The sequence below is a fragment of the Salmo salar genome, chromosome ssa09 (genome assembly GCF_905237065.1).
Source record: "Salmo salar chromosome ssa09, Ssal_v3.1, whole genome shotgun sequence".
Lineage (NCBI taxonomy): Eukaryota > Metazoa > Chordata > Actinopteri > Salmoniformes > Salmonidae > Salmo > Salmo salar.
This window is the reverse complement of record NC_059450.1, coordinates 122036755-122054660: the sequence shown is the minus strand read 5'-3', so window position 1 is coordinate 122054660 and position 17906 is coordinate 122036755. Positions and strand designations below refer to the sequence as shown.

The 17906-nt window shown below is 40.9% G+C and overlaps 1 protein-coding gene across 1 annotated transcript; it reads left to right on the top strand.

The window, feature by feature from the left end:
- Positions 1-8198: 8198 nt before the first annotated feature.
- LOC106612616 (homeobox protein otx5-A) lies at positions 8199-13266 on the top strand. Its single transcript, XM_014213951.2, has 3 exons — positions 8199-8953; positions 10112-10263; positions 10433-13266. Exons 1-3 carry the CDS (start codon positions 8857-8859, stop codon positions 11063-11065), a joined length of 882 nt encoding a protein of 293 aa, XP_014069426.1. The 5' UTR covers positions 8199-8856; the 3' UTR covers positions 11066-13266.
- The last annotated feature ends 4640 nt before the right edge of the window (positions 13267-17906 follow it).

Genomic DNA, 17906 nt, shown 5'->3' with positions numbered 1-17906 from the left:
ACATTTAAACTCAGTTTTTCACAATTCCTGACATTTAATCCTAGTAAAGATTCCCTGTCTTAGGTGAGTTAGGATCACCACTTTATTTTAAGAACGTGAAATGTCAGAATAATAGTAGAGAGAATTATTTATTTCAGCTTTTACTTCTTTCATCACATTCCCAGTGGATCAGAAGTTTACATACACTCAATAAGTATTTGGTAGCATTGCCTTTAAATTGTTTAACTTGGGTCAAACGTTTCGGATAGACTTCCTCAAGCTTCCCAAAATAAGTTGGGTGAATTTTGGCCCATTCCTCCTGACAGAGCTGGTGTAACTGAGTCAGGTTTGTAGGACTCCTTGCTCACACACACTTTTTCAGTTTTGCCCACAAATTTTCCATAGGATTGAGGTCAGGGCTTTGTGATGGCCACTCCAATACCTTGACTTTGTTGTCCCAAAGCTAATTTGCCACAACTTTGGAATTATGCTTGGGGTCATTGTCCATTTGGAAGACCCATTTGTGACCAAGCTTTAACTTCCTGACTGATGTCTTGAGATGTTGCTTCAATATATCCACATAATTTCCCTTCCTCATGATGCCATCTATTTTGTGAAGTGCACCAGTCCCCCCTGCAGCAAAGCACCCCCACAACATGATGCTGCCACCCTCGTGCTTCACAGTTGGGATGGTGTTCTTCAGCTTGCAAGCCTCCCCTTTTTCCTCCAAACATAACGATGGACATTATGACCAAACAGTTCTATTTTTGTTTCATCAGACCAGAGGACATTTCTCCAAAAAGTATGATCTTTGTCCCCATGTGCAGTGGCAAACCGTAGTCTGGCTTTTTTATGGCGGTTTTGGAGCAGTGGCTTCTTCCTTGCTGAGCGGCCTTTCAGGTTATGTCGATATAGGACTCGTTTTACTGTGGATATAGATACTTTTGTACCTGTTTCCTCCAGCATCTTCACAAGGTCCTTTGCTGTTGTTCTGGGATTGATTTTCACTTTTCACACCAAAGTACGTTCATCTCTAGGAGACAGAACGCTTCTCCTTCCTGAGCGGTATGACGGCTGCGTGGTCCCATGGTGTTTATACTTGCGTACTATTGTTTGTACAGATGAATATGCTACTTTCAGGCGATTTGGAAATTGCTCCCAAGGATGAACCAGACTTGTGGAGGTCTAGAATTTTTTTTCTGAGGTCTTGGCTGATTTCTTTTGATTTTCCCATGATGACAAGCAAAGAGGCACTGAGTTTGAAGCTAGGCCTTGAAATACATCCACAGGTACACCTCCAATTGACTCAAATTATGTAAATTAGCCTATCAGAAGCTTCTGAAGCCATGACATCATTTTCTGGAAATTTCCAAGCTGTTTAAAGGCACAGTCAACTTAGTGTATGTAAACTTCTGACCCACTGGAATTGTGATTCAGTGAATTATAAGTGAAATAATCTGCCTGTAAACAATTTTTGGAAAAATGACTTGAGTCATGCACAAAGTAGATGTCCTAACCGACTTGCCAAAACTATTGTTTGTTAACAAGAAATGTGTGGAGTGGTTGAAAAATGAGTTTTCATGACTCCAACCTAAGTGTATGTAAACTTTCGACTTCAACTGTACACTGTAGTAAGAACCATATCCTAACAAATGTACCCAGACTGAATGGCCTGTGATTACAAATGGCAATCTGGGATTGGTACATCTATTTTTGCTTTGTTGTTGTTTGAATCACAGATTGCTCCTTTAATACATGTTCAAAATGAGAAGTGCTATGCTCCCATACCATGAACTCTAATTTATATTATACTGTATTATACATCAAACATTAAACAATGTATGTAACAGAAAGCAGGAACCACTAATGCAAATATAAAAGGATGATATACACTGAGTGTACAAAACATTAGAAACACCTGCTCTTTACATGACAAATCAAAACATAATGTATTTGTCACATGCTCCGAATACAACAGGTGTAGGGATGACCTTACCTTGAAATGCTTACTTACAAGCCCTTAACCAACAATGCAGTTCAAAATATTTACTAAATAAACTAAAGTAAAAATAGTAAAATAAAACTCAAAAGTAACACAATAACAATAACGAGGCTATATACAGGGGGTACCGGTACCGAGTCAATGTGTGGGGGTACAGGTTAGTCAAGTTATTTGTACATGGTCTACACCTGTTGTATTCGGTGCATGTGACAAATAAAATTTGATTTGATTTGATGTAGGTAGGGATAAAGTGACTATGTATGGATAATAAACAGCGAGTAGCAGCAGTGTAAAATCTATTTTAAATGTAACCTTTATTTAACTAGGCAAGTCAGTTAAGAACAAATTCTTATTTACAATGACGGCCTACCGGGGAACAGTGGGTTAACTGCCTTGTTCAGGGGCAGAATGACAGATTTGTACCTTGTCAGCTCGGGGATTCAATCAAGCAACCTTTAGGTTACTTGCCCAACCAGTGGCGGTTCTAAACCATTTCAACTGGGGGGGCCAAGCTGGGGCCAGTTGTACTGTTAGAGGGGCCAGTTACATTAGACGTTATTGTTGTCATATCGTTTTCTTCACTGCATTGCAGGCATTAGCAGGCAAAAGACCATGTTCATAATCATCATCGTTGCCACTGTCTAATAACGGATGTAAAAAAAGAACGATAGCAAAAATTTGTTATGTAAAAATGATTTCATACTCCACATTTAGGGGGGCCACAAGGGGTCCAAGATTGTTGTCACAGGGCCACTGGCCCCCCCTGGCCCACCCCCTCAGAACCGATAGTGGGCCCAACGCTCTAACCACTAGGTTACCTGCCGCCACAAACAAAGGGGAGGGGTGGCGTGTCAATGTAAGTAGTCCGGGTGGCCATTTGATTTATTGTTCAGCAGTCTTACGGCTTGGGGGTAGAAGCTGTTAAGGAGCCTTTTGGTTCTCGACTTGGCGCTCTGGTACCGCTTGCCGTGCGGTAGCAGAGAGTTGACTTGAGTGACTGGAGTCTTTGACTGAGACGGTGAATCCAGGTAAAATCTATGATCCCTTGTTGATGGCACCTGTTAAATCCACTTCAATCAGTGTAGATGAAGGGAAGGAGAGAGGATTTTTAAGCCTTGAGACAATTGAGACATGGATTGTGTGCCATTCAGAGGGTGAATGGGCAAGACTAAAGATTTAAGTGCCTTTGAACGGGGTATGGTAGTAGGTGCCAGGCGCACCGGTTTGAGTGTGTCAAGAACTGCAACGCTGCTGGGTTTTTCACGCTCAACAGTTTCCCATGTGTATCAAGAATAGTCCACCACCCAAAGGACATCCAGCCAACTTGACACTACTGTGGGAAGCATTGGAGTCAACGTGGCCCAGCATCCCTGTGGAGCGCTTTTGACACCTTGTAGAGTCCATGCTCTGACGAACTGAGGCTATTCTGAGGCCAAAAAGGTGCAACTCAATATTAGGAAGGTGTTCCTAATGTTTTGTACAGTCAGTGTATCTGTGCACACAGACTCACTACTGTCACTGCCTGGCTTAGTTACACAGCGTAATCCCTACATCAGTCTAATTTCATTATTAACACAGCCTGACCTTGATACCACGACAACCACTGACATGGATGTTAACACTTCACCATTAACCGTTTACAATTAAATGGAAATGGCAGTATTTGCAAGATTTACACATAAGGACAATCACATACAAAAACACAATCACGCAAGACACATAAAGAAAACTATTGGAATTCAAATGTAAAACATAGCACAACAAAATTGTTGAAACCACCTGTAAAAAGTATGTAGCTATGCCACTGATAATGTCTCTGTGAACAGGTCCTACCCCACGCCCCTCCCACTATAGCCCTCCCTGCCTCTCTCTCTACTTCCTCTTGTTCTCTACAATCCTTAATCAGGAATCACACTATTCTTTTTCCTTCCAACTATAGTAAAGGCCCCTAGTGGGGTCCAAACACCCTACCCTCCTCCTCGGGGGTTACCTGTTCATCCATCCATCAATCCCTTCATCTATGTACGACGACGGTCCCTCCAGGTCCATCTGTCAATCATATCTCCCAGTGCCACAGAGATCTATGCTCCTGGGTACCACACTTCCCCATTGTGTCGGCGTACGGGCCCCTGTATCTTATCAGTCATCAATTCGTTCCAAACAGGTCCTTCATGTCCTCCCTATGGACTAGCGGACTCCCTCCATCCTCTCCCTTCCTCTGCCAATCTGACTACAAGCCCCACTATCCTCCCTTTATCCCGAGGTAAGATACTTACTTTTCAGATAAAGCATATTATGATAAATCGGCTGAACTCTGTGCGTGTGTGTGTTGGTGTTGGTGTCACACTGTGTGTATCGAACAAAACCATGAAGTCAAGGCTCTAGCAGCTGCACACTAACACTGTTGGGGTTTTGGGGGTTTTGGAGGAGGGGGTTGTTGTGTTTGGTTTGTATTTTTTGGCCCATGCTTAATGCAACCAATCACCAATGCTCTATATCGGTGACCTCTTAAACTTTGTGGTGATCATTGGGTAATCTCCTCTTTCCTGTGCTAACACAATCTCTCTCTCTCTCTCTCTCTCTCTCTCACGCACACACACACACACACACACACACACACACACACACACACACACACACACACACACACACACACACACACACACACACACACACACACACACACACACACACACACACACACACACACACACACATACATTCCCTGAGAGCCATAGCACTGTCACCCACGAGCATAGGCCCTGTCCATCCAAGGTATCACACACTCACATAAGTACACTCAAATTGTATCAATCAAGGTTACATTGTCTTAACATGGCCTGGATGTTAAATAGAGATTAATATCCCTCACAAATAAGTCACATCCTCACATTCCTGACAGTTTTTTCAGTGGGTCCCTGAATATCCACAGGCCTCTGCTTGTTTTACAACAGAAGGCCCCTGGAGGGGAAACTGGCTCCACAAACTAATGTTTGACCCCAGTAAATATATCAATACATGTATAGGCCGATTATCACGTGTCTGGTACAAATATATATTTTTGCACATTTAGACATTGTTTTGGAAAGTAACATGTTTGCATTTGACCAGTTTTTTTTTTGTAGCCAGACCGAAAAATATACATTAAAATTGCTTACATTTTTGGTAATTAAATTAGACAAGAGCAACCATGCAACATATGGCTGCAGTCTTCTGACAAAGTGGGGGAGAAGTCGGGGTCAACTGGGGAATAAAATAGTTTGGAGAAGATGAAAATGTTATCAAAATACAGCAGTTGTTATGCATGCCTCTGAGACTGATTGCATGCCAGTTTAAAATAATATGATGTTTCTAAGTGGTGTGTGTGTGTGTGTGTGTGTGTGTGTGTGTGTGTGTGTGTGTGTGTGTGTGTGTGTGTGTGTGTGTGTGTGTGTGTGTGTGTGTGTGTGTGTGTGTGTGTGTGTGTGTGTGTGTGTGTGAGTGATTAGATATGGTAAGCCTCTTACGTGGTGGTTGTGTCCTGAATAAGTATCTGCCCTGGGTCCTAGAGCAACCATACTACAGTTCATTGCACTGCACAGTACATTTCCAAGACAAGCAACTCTTAAAACATGAATTCACAACTGTTATTAAAGTTGTTATTGACAGCAGAAAATAACAACAGCAATACTTTCAGAAACTAAATGACCAGTTTACACTTTTCTGGAAGACTAGAAATATAATAATGATAGTCTACTGCCAAATGTCTCAAAATACAGTGGTTCTTCATGCACAATTTGTAGGCTATATTTTTTTTGTATTTAGAATGTCCTCCGTTTTAAACACAATTTTAGGATAAAGTAATGTAGACTAGAATGAAAAAGAATGAATTAAGAAATAAGCTAGTGTAGGTCAAACACAAACACCTTAACCGAGCGTGTGTCTTTAACTTTTATCGAATGAATTCAATAAACCAAATGCATAACATTTGCATTTTATGCAACAAAATCGTAAATAAAAACTAAAGAAATCAGAAAAAGTATGGAATTTTTTATGTAGGGCATGGAAATATGCCTAACCAAAAGTCAATAACTTATATGAATACAATTTGGTTGTCTTTGAAAAGGCTACCGGTTTGATCATGGTAAAAATAATATAACAGTCAGGAAATGCGCGGAATAACGTACATCATTATTTTTAAATTGTATATTTGAAATGCTTTTGTACAAGTTAATTGTTTCTCACAATGCATAAAAGCATATACTAAAAGTGTACTGAAGGAACGGTAAGAGAGCGAGACCTGGAAGCGCAGACGAGCAGGTGCACGTCTGAGTGCGCGTGCAGGCCTACTCTGACACGCGCTCTTTGTTTTGCTCCTCAGAAAGTATGTAACACGGAGTTTTGAAGTCTTTAATCATCGACTGTTGACTTCTTGTCCTATTTACAAATAATAGGCTATTTCGATCGTCAGCTTTCGATATTATCTATATGAAATGTAAAGACTAAAACCATACCTGGTAGCCTAGTTGAGCAGGTGATGTGGCCTCTTGAAACAGATATTCCAAATTGGACGGTTAAAACAACACACATACTCACGCTATGCGCACCGGCAGATGCCGCAGGTAAAGACGTTTATTTGAGATTTAAAATGTTCAACATGCGGGTATAGTCTCTCTCTCTTTATATCTCCGCCGTGGCTTTACAGATTCAGATAAACCCCTTATACAGTTTGGGCAGTACATGGGTCTGTGTGGATTTTAAACTATAAGAAATCCGATTCAATTAACAAGAGCAGAGAATCGGCTTTGGACACTGTGAAATTGTCTGGCCACAGGGATAGGATGAGGCACAGGCCAACAATCGCAGGATGGACAACAACTCATCGCATTTAAATAAATCACCAAGACTTTACAGACCATTTGCATCACCGGGGTAGATTTCTACAACGAATAAAAACACTGGACAAAGTAAACCTAAAGCAACGCAATGTTCTCAGTCCCAACTCAACAGCAAGTGACTTTGCGGTTTATTATAATTTTTCGGCCAATCTTAATGCTGTCTTTAACACCACAACCGATGAAACTATCAATCAAACCATTATGGTCATGATTTACAATTAAATGCGCTGAGGGACTTGCGCTAACGAGTACAACTTAAATAGACGTCTGCAAGTTTGCCTATAATAATTCACCCACTTATTTGGAATGAAATGCACCAAGAGACTATAAAAATGTATGGCTTTAAATTGCAATCGTGACCATAATGTTGATATCATGTTACTATTTTGATACACAATAATAAGATGCACTGTTATCCCTGTTAATTATAATATTACAACAAATAACATCATGCCATTATTATTATTATCATAATTATAAGTATTAATTGTGTTATTATTATTTCTACAGAAAGATGAATTTAAAAGAGGCAGTATGTTGGGGATCAGTAGGGGGTTTAATAGAGAACAACGCGGCCTTTATGTAGGTTTAATCTGCTTGTACACTCACCCCACCCCCAGCCCCTTCCATCCCTTGAATTTCCACACTCAGACTACATCGCCCAATTGCTCTCCCCAAACAAGACAATAGATTCGATACGGATGTACTCTTCTGATGGCTATCGCGCTTTCCCTGACAGTGCAGCACTAACGGTCCTCTACGTCTCCAGGAAAATGACTTCAACAGAGTTGCTAGCTTGTCCTTTTGTCTTTAACAATTCAAAACGGACTCTTATAACACACCAAACGTATAGGCTACTCAGAAGTGATGAGTGGCCCATCTATTTCATTTCACAAATTAACTTTCATGAATGAATGTAACATTTTATGTTTTGGTTAAGTGGATTGGTAGGCTATGCAGTTACTGTACGTTTTAATTCAAAATTGTTATACCAATGTTTCCCCTTTTAACTCGAATAAAGGAGATTTGAAAAAGAACAGTGTAACTCAGTTTGTCTCGCCAGTGTTCAATTAGGTTTGTGTCCACCTGTTGTTCCTTATCCTACACATATCAAACTGTTGTTTCATTTGACTGGATGATTGTGCATGGTGTGCGGTGAAAAGAAAGACATAATCAAATCCAATAAAGTGCAAAGTGTGTTTCACGACATGGAGAGAGAGAGAGAGAGAGAGAGAGAGAGAGAGAGAGAGAGAGAGAGAGAGAGAGAGAGAGAGAGAGAGAGAGAGAGGAGGGGTCAGAGTCTACTCGGCGCAAGAACTTCACTCTAATTAGCCAACTTCTTTCTTGGTTCGCTCAGTTCCGCGTTCTCACCCCAGCTTATCGTCTCTCACGGGAAGCTAGACTCGATCCTCTTTGCTTCAACAGACAGGCTCGAGCTCAGTCCAGTGAACGCTAGATCTGACACGGGGAGAATAAGGAACCATACCTTCCCTTCTTGACGCCGATGCGCACTTCGAAAGCGCACGTCTTGGATTGAAAGGTTCATCACACTTAGAACTGTGATCATACCACTGGCTAGTGTGTTTAAGTGTTGGTTTCAGGCTACTTTGTAAGTGAAATTGAAAGAATACACCGGCACCACAATACCTATTGAATAGATGTGCTTTGAAAGAGCTTGATCAACAGGTGTGAAGGCAGCAGAACAAGGAGCATCGGCGCCCTGAACCTGCACTCTTTACCAGCGAGTGCTACTGTAGCCTCAAAAGTTGGCAAAATACTGCGAGAGGGTCAGAGACAAAAGAGGAAAACAAAACAAAAAGCCGATCGGCATTTATAAAGAAAAACAAGTGATAGAGAGAAAGAGAGAGAGGGAGGGACAGAGAGAGAGAGGAAGAGAGAGAGCGGGACAACCCTTGGAGAATAGCAGAAGACCCGGCCCCCGGACTGAGTGTAAGAGAGAGAGAGAGTGCGAGGGAGCGTTTTAAAGCCGGCACAGGCATGATGTCCTACATTAAGCAGCCTCATTACGCCGTGAACGGGTTAACTCTGTCTGGTCCTGGCATGGATCTACTACACTCTGCCGTCGGATACCCAAGTAAGTGATATTTGTAACTTTTTCATGTTTTAGAACTGTTTGTCTCAACAATTGCCTGAATTCCAAGCGGTACTGATAACATATCCATGAGCAACGAGTGCGTAAAGGGAACAGGACACAACAAGTACCCATTATGTTGTTTACGTTCTTATTGTTAGACTTATGACAGCGAATTGTGGATAATATACAGTCATACTACGGGCACCATGTCTTATTCTTAGCTGATGCCACATTTTGAGGGTCATCACTGAACTACATTGTTTCAAATGGAAATGCCTTATTGCGCACATACAACATACCATGTTTGTATTTTTAAAGATATGGTCAACGTCCATAGTAACTTGTTTCAAGGGCCTTGGAGTAAAATGACAGCTTTAAAATGAGATTACCTATATACTTCATGTGTATGTGGCAGCAAGTATTTGTATGAAAAAAATGCAGCAGTTTTTACAAATATTTTTGATTGATCCAGGGCCATGCGTTATGAACACCAGTCTAATTCACAACGACCTGTAATTCTAGATATTTTAGGTTCCTGTCAGTTGTGAAATCAAGGTTTATAGAGCTCTACCTTCATGTGAAAACATTCATGTTTTATCAAGAAACATTTCTTCCCTTTATCGAACGTATTTTATTTAGTGTTTGTTTATGTTTTATAAAGCCACAGTGTTTAGCTGAATTAATGTATATTGTGAAGAGATAGGAGAAAAAGATAGAACACTCGAACATTAAATAAAAAACATTTGTAATAAACGGAAATATATATATATATATATATCCTAAATATAGGCTAGAGACATATATTTATTTTCTATAACATTGGAAACAAAGCACTCATGAATATACAATACATGTTTTAATAGAGAACATCATATATGCCTCAGTATAAGTACTTATTAGTAACATTATATTACACGAATATACACGAATTCAGTTCTAAATGAGCCTAATGGAATTTAGACTATTATTTAACTTGGCCATTTGACAACATTTTTACACCAAACAAGTGATTGACAGTTCGTTCTTCCGTTCTATTTTTCTCATGTTCCATTTGAAAGCATTTTGACCAAGGGGGAAAAGGTTCACAAAACCAAATATATGATGAGTTAACGAAATATAATAAAAAATAACTTTTGTGTGTGTGTGTGTGTATTTTAGACATCCCCAGAAAGCAGCGTCGGGAAAGGACCACGTTTACGCGCGCGCAGTTAGACATCTTGGAGGCACTGTTTTCCAAAACGCGCTACCCCGACATCTTCATGAGGGAAGAAGTGGCCCTCAAGATCAACCTACCAGAGTCTCGTGTACAGGTAATAAACATGATATATATACTTTCAGGCATAAATGCCCACCAGAATTGGTCAAATGATCTTGCAAAAATGAAAGTGTGGGTCAATTGTCTATTTACAAAACTTCAGTGATTGTTTGGCCAGAATGGGAGCTGAGTTGTCTGAGAACTCACCATGTGCTCCTCCACAGGTATGGTTCAAGAACCGCCGTGCTAAATGCCGCCAGCAGGCGCAGCAGAGCACGGGCCAGTCTAAACCTCGTCCACCCAAGAAGAAGGCCTCTCCAGCCCGAGAGGCCAACTCTGAGGCCAGTGTCAACACCAATGGGTCCTACAGTCCAGTACCCCCTCCCCCTGGCACCGCCATCACCCCCAGCTCCAGCAGTGCCAACGCAACCGTGTCCATTTGGAGCCCTGCCTCCATCTCCCCGCTGCCAGACCCCCTGTCAGTCTCCACCACGCCCTGCATGCAGCGCTCCTCTGCCTACCCCATGACCTACACCCAGGCTCCGGCCTACACCCAGAGCTACGCAGGCTCGTCCTCCTACTTCACTGGCCTGGACTGCAGCTCCTACCTGTCCCCCATGCACTCACAGCTCTCCGCCACCGGGGGCGCCCTCAGCCCCATCACCTCCATGGGCGGGCACCTCGGCCAGTCCCCTGCCTCTCTGTCTTCACAGGGCTACACAGCCGCCTCGCTGGGCTTCGGGGCCGTCGACTGCCTGGACTACAAGGACCAAGCTGCCTCCTGGAAACTCAACTTCAACGCAGCTGACTGCCTGGACTACAAAGACCAGAACTCCTGGAAGTTCCAGGTCTTGTAGGGGGGCGGAGGTAAGGAAGGGACCAGCCAGGAGAAGCTCCCATTCCATTTAGTGTTAAAGACTTGGACACATAGATGGTCAACTAATCATTTCAGTCCATGAACTCAATGACTGAGAAAATGTCATTATTTCTGTGTTATGGAAAGCAATGTGGAAGCAGATCCAATGATGTTGGGCTTTGTGATTTTTGGGAAGGTGACAAGAAATGACTGACCACATCAATATTGTTAAATCAATGATATCCAATCAATACAGTATTATCAACGTGAGGATGCACAATCAATGGGACATTGAGGTAATAAAGTTAGTCATATACAAGTGATGACAAGCTAATCAACATGTAAAAAGATAATTGAGATACTAAAATTGAGAACTGATTTTAAAAAGGAATACATACCACACGATTGAAAGCAATACCTGTAGAATGAAACTGTATACATTTATAATTTGATGATTACATTTCGAAAAACAGCATAATTAACAAAGGTCCATTCTTGTATGCCATAATCAGGGTTTTGAGGACCAAATGAATAAAGATTTGCAATTTGAAGGCTGGATGAAGTATCAATTTGATGGAGAGAACGAACAATTGATCGAAAAATAATAAGAAAAGAAAAAAGGATATTAAATATTGGTTGCAATGGATCCCATTGGTCAGGTAGCTGATAGTCAACCCCAAGTTGATTTCTGAACAAGATCTGTCACTCCTTTAGTGGTCTTGTTGTGCTTAATGGTAACTGAGAATTAGAAAGGAAAAGTGGAATTCCACCCCCAAGATGGGTGGGCTGGCCTTGACTTTAGACCAACTTGGATTCAGTGGTTATTTTTGTCATTACTTCAGGACAAATGAAAGTTGTGTACATTGTAATGAAGAAAACGACCCTGCCTTGAATTTGATATTGAACAAACAGAGGGAGTTCCAGCAACAGGCGAAGCCTGACTCCAATGAGGACAATGTTGTTGTTTTCCCTCTGTCATTTGTTTTATGGTTTATTTTTGTTTTGAAGCTGCTTCTCATATTTGGTGAATTGAGAGATCCTGGAGCCAAACAGACACATAGACAGACACACAGACGTGCATGGGTTTCTCAATAAGCAAGAGGGGATGGGTAAAGCAAGGATAACCTTTGGTACTGCCAAGTAGAGACCGTAGACCATTGTTGCATCCTTTTACCCAGTAGCTTTGAAGAGAGGGGACCCTCGGCAGACAGTGTGTTAGAGTGAAGGGGGGTAAAGGAGGGGGGCTGGGTTAGGTTGATAGGGTTAGTAACAGACCTCTTGTCTTTGAGCACCAATCGTGGAATTAATCACATCTGGGCACAAGGCATTCTGGGATATGCAAGGATGACAAATGTGTAGCCTTTGCGTTTCTATCCAACTCTGTGTTTGTTGGGCGGGTGGGGGGAGGAGGGGGGGCTTTGATGATTACTTCACCAGTACTTAAATACTTCATTTCCCCTTAATGACTTAACTAACCCTGTTGCCGAATATACTATTACAATGAGATATTTGCAGGAGAGAAGACTCAACAGTAGAAAGGGAAGGGTCTGGCCATGACTGCGCTACCCTTGCACAGAAAGCATGGACCATCTCTCAGTTGTTACCTGTAAAGGAGCGAGGGGTACCATTTTGTGTTGATGTATCGTTTCACCTTTTTGTATTAGACTATAACATATTATGTTTCTTTAAATTTGTGAGTCCTTTGAAGTAAAATTGTGGTAATTTGTTTGAAGTTAATATGATCATTATTACTATAATTATTATTATTATTAATTCTAAAGCTATTATGAATATTGCTACGATTCTGTTTATGTTGTTTTTGTAAATATTAAACTTGACTTGAAAATGCAATCATGTCTGGTACCAACAATGTGTTACACAGACACACCACGCAAACTTCTAGAAGACTGGCAATTTCAATTGTCATTTTTTCTGTTTTCTGGTCTCTTCTTTTCTGAACACTGTTTTTCAAACTCAGGGGTTTATCCAATAAAGTTAGTGGTGATAGCATACAATGCTCTGTATACTTCCTGATCATCCACATTCATTATTTGCATTCTAATCAATTCTTTTTTTCCCTGATACGAATGACTCCCCCTCTTTAGTATTAGTATATCGGACATATCTCCTGTGTGTTTGCCCACCCCCCACTTCTACATGGGATAGCTATTGACTTTTAAGACATTAAACAACTGAAGAAAATCTATGTGGTCATTGTGTTTTGTGCTCACGTTCCAGTACCCTGAGCCTCACAACAGCCTAAAAGACAGTGGTTGATGGATACAGTACTACTAACAGGAGTAGTATAACCTTATTATCCAAGAGAAAAATTGCTTTGCAGCTAAGAAAATAACATTTAATCAAAGACCAGTATAGTCAAAGATTATCCCTATACAATGATTACATCTAGTTCATGTGCTGAAAAACTCATTCACCACAGATCAAATATGCAACATTCCTCTTTTAAAACTGCTACATAAATGCTTGCATAATAACCACGTGCATAAAAATGGGCCCAACAAAGTAATAAGACAATCCGATCAGTGTGCAATGAACAGCAGCAGTCCAACTTCATTGTACACTTTAGCGGCACTTAATCATCCAACCAATACGCATGAAGCAACTGCTATTATGCTATTAAGATCGCATGCCTCTCCTAGATCCCTTTCCCACATGTGTTATCCTGTTGTATCCCCGTATCCCTGCAAAGAGAGCAGGAAGTAAAGTATCTGTCGTACATACACAGAGTGGGATTGAAAAGTGACGTCTGGGGACACTTCTCTAATCCATGCAACCGTTTGAGAGGGGAGATGTTGAGAGGAGAAAGAACAGAGTGGATGCAAGTTATGAAGATTAGAAGTAGGCCTAAGTCTGTGGGGGCCCATTGATTAACCTCCTAAAACAGAGAGAGGTAGGGATTTGGATGGCTAACATATATTTCCATGTGTTTTATTAGTAAGTCAGCTATACCAGTGTGATAAAAAGTGCACAATAGGTTGTAAAAAGACCAGTGCATGTTAAAAAAAAGATCTGGGACCATATTCACAAAGCATCTCAGAGCAGGAGTGCTGATCTAGGATCAGGGTCCTTCCTGTCCATATAATCTTATTAATTATTATCCAAAAGACCAAACCAATCCTAGATGAGCCTAAATAAAACTTTGCATAACCATCTAGAAGACTAATTCTGTACCTGTTTTATGAGTCCATTGTGATATTTGTTGATTTGTATAAAAATAATACTTCCACACTATCAACTGAGTACGGCATTGACATATTTGGGTCAATGTTTGTTTTAGGACTGTAATGGCACAGCATCTCTGTTCAGATCTATGCATTTCAACATGATGTCCACAGAGGGAGTTACAAAGATTATATCATCTATGTAACTCCCTTTTATTTGTTTTCTTTTTTAAGGAACTCAGTCCGGCTTTCAACTTACTCTTGTAATAGTAGGATGCACAAGGTGCCATTTCAAAATAGGGAAGTGCATCATCAGTTTCCCTCTCGTCATGTCAGTCATTGTATACCTTATAGAGCTATTTATAACTTGTCAGAAATGTCCAGATCAACTAGCCCATGTCAGCTAAAAAATTCTTCGCCCATAGATATTGTTGTAATGTTAAAGTCACTCAAATATCATATGAACACACATAAGACATGGCAATATGTGTAGAATTGCAGAAAATAAGCTTTAAACCTGCAAAATGTTCTCTCCGCCAACAAGAAGGATGTGAACAGTTTGTGTCATGAACCGTGCTTATTCCCATAGAAATAGACATGAAGCGGGGGGGGGGGGGAATGATCCTCTGATTCAGAGAGGTGCGCTGCCTTTATCAACATCATCAGCGCCCAGTGAGCAGTTGTTGTTGGGGGCGACCTTTCAGTTACTGGTCCAATGCTGTTAACCGCTAGGTTACCCGCCGCCCGTATTCATTTATATGTCTATGGTCAGAGGGCAGAGAGATGATCGATAAAGAGAGAGACAAATAGGAGGGAGAGGAATAGAGAGAGGGATAAAGAGATATGAGAAATGAGAGACGAGGCAGGAGAGGAAAGAGAGATGAAAAGTAAGGAGAGGGATAAGAGATGAGAAAGAGGAGTAGAGCGATGGAGGAAACAGACGAGAGAATGAGAACCTCCCCCATGGTAATCCCTGGGAGCAGCATATGGACTAGTAAAGCACAGAGACAGAGTGGGACAGAGCAGGAGACAGATACACTTAGGACTTAAAAATATGATTCATTTCTTTGCCTCTAATCCCTGGCAAACAAGCTGGCCACCGGGCTGTTCTGTAAATACTGTAATCATCCTGCGGCCGGGCCAGCCCTACAGTCCAATTTCCTCTTAATCGATTCCTAATCCCAACAACCCAACAACCCACCCACCAGTCCACCCCGACATTCTGCACGAGGGGGGTGGGTGGTTTGTAAGGAATAAAAGTAAATGAAAAAGAAATCACATTTCCCAATTCTGTTCTGTCTGAGGCATAGTTTCACAGTGATGAATTGGCGTCACGTAAGAGTTGAGTTGGGGGGACCATTGTTTGTGAGAACATGATGGCATATAGGATGCTTGGGTTCTCTGGCTTTGGGTTCTAGACTACTCTCTGTGATAGGTTGGATGGAACTAGAAAGTGTGGGGGCAGGGGTGGTGGTGGAGGGGGGTGTGTGTGTGGGGGGGGTAAAGATAAATAAATAATTATGCTCTGTTCTGCTCAGAGGCATAGTTTCACAGAGATAAATTGGGGTCACATAAGAGTTGGGAGGGAGGAACATTGCGAGAACGCGGTGGCATGCTTGGGTTCTTTTGGTTCAAGACTGGGTTCTAGGCAGGGTTCTAGACTGATCTCAGGGATAGGTTGGATGGTTCTTTATCTACAATCGTTTGTCATTTATTGTTGGTTGAAACAACTGAGAGGTTATGTGAACAGAAAGGATCCAATCAAAGGATACGGGATACCACGTTTTGTTTGTGAATCAAGCTGATTAAAAGTCCATTTAAATTCTATAGGTGCAAAATTGATTTATTGAAAGGAGGAAAATCCAATGAATTTGTTCATCGCATGAAAGTGAAGTTTTAATCGTTTTTTTCTTCTACAAAATAAAGTCCAAAATAAGACTTAAAAGAGGAAGAAGACAGACACTGAGAAAGTTACATTTTGTAAATAAGAGAAGATGGAGAAAATTTGGCTGCCTTTGTTTTAAATACCATCTGTGATAATTTACAATCCCCAAAAGCCTGTATTCACTATGACATAAAGCCTAATCCTAATATGCAATTGGTTGTAAATTTACATCTAAATATGACCAACATTAACAAATAGCTTATGTCTATCCCTGTCAAGCTTTATTCACTGTACTTCTCTTCAATCAACCAAATGGCATCATGGAAGCCCATTTGAATCTTTAAATGGTGTCTAATTCTAATATTGGTTGTTTGATATGACAAGCCTGAAAATCTCTTTTTACTAATAAAACTGCAGCATGAATGTAATCATATCCTATCATTATCACTGTAATTACTGTTCATTCCATCATATTGCAGATTCAGTGCCTCTTCTTACATTGTGAAGATACACTTTATAAAGATGCTTTTAATGTTTGATTTCACTGTACGATTTTAATCATCTTATTTTTTTCATTTCTCCTCCCTCTTGTTTTTGTTTCTTTGTTAGTACTTTCATTTTGTGACGTGAAGCCCTTTGTTACTTGTATTAAGAAGTCCTACACTAATCAAGTTATTATTATTATTTTTGTGAAAATGTTCTGTGATTATTACTGTCATGATTCATCTAAAATAGAACTGTAACAGGAATGACCTCACTCCATAATTCGTTTAAAAGATAAGTACTGCATGCTCAATCCAACTTTATGTAGTAATAAGATCAGTATTATGGTTAGGTCTATCACTGGATCAACACTTGACTGACAATCATGTTATATACTTTTACTAAGTCAATACTGGGGCTTAAAGTTCAACACCTAGTTATAATCGAGACTAAAAGTCAGTGTTCGGATCCAAGATTATTGTTAATGTCTTGGACTGAGATTATTGTCCGGATTAAATTTGTTTATGAGAGAAGTCTGATTTTGGCGTCGTCAGGGTTGGAGGAGGGAGGGAAAGAGGGTCGGTCAGCCTTAGAATTAGGGTTAAATTGAAGTAGAACTAACTAGGGGATTGTGGTTCCTTCTCTGACTTGGAGAGAAGTCTCAAACAGGAGCACTAGGCCAACCTGTTCCGATGTCTGTCAGTAAACATGTCCACTATCATCCTTAGTCCCCCTCTCCCGTCCTGTCGCCGTGTCCTGTCCTGGCCCCCTGGCCTGTGTTCAAGTGTCCACATGTCCACACTTCTTCTCACCTCTCCATGCACTTTGTTATTTTTACTGATCTAATTTAGAGAATGTCCCAATCCTCTTAGTGTTTTGCCCCTTCAGCGCTTCGCTAAGTGAATTAGACAGGATTACAGTCTCTCTCTCTCTCTTCTTCCTCCTATCTCTCTCTCTTTCTCTCTTCTCTATGGTGTCGCTGTCTCTCCAGCCTTTCTTCCTCTCCATCTCCACGTGCATTATTCTCTTGACATCTTTCTCTCTCCTGGCAGGATTACTGTCCTTCTCTCTCCAGATGACAAATTGGTTCCAACATTACCCATGACAGCTGCCCTCGAAGCCCAGTGCATCCTGGGAAAAAGGATAATTAATGACATTTTGACCTGTAGTACATAAATGAGGGAAGAGAACGAGGCCTACACGTTGGAACAAGAGTGGAATACAAATTCATTTGGGAAAAAACATAAAGAAAACTAGAACACCTAAAAATTACAGTAAAATACTTTCCATCG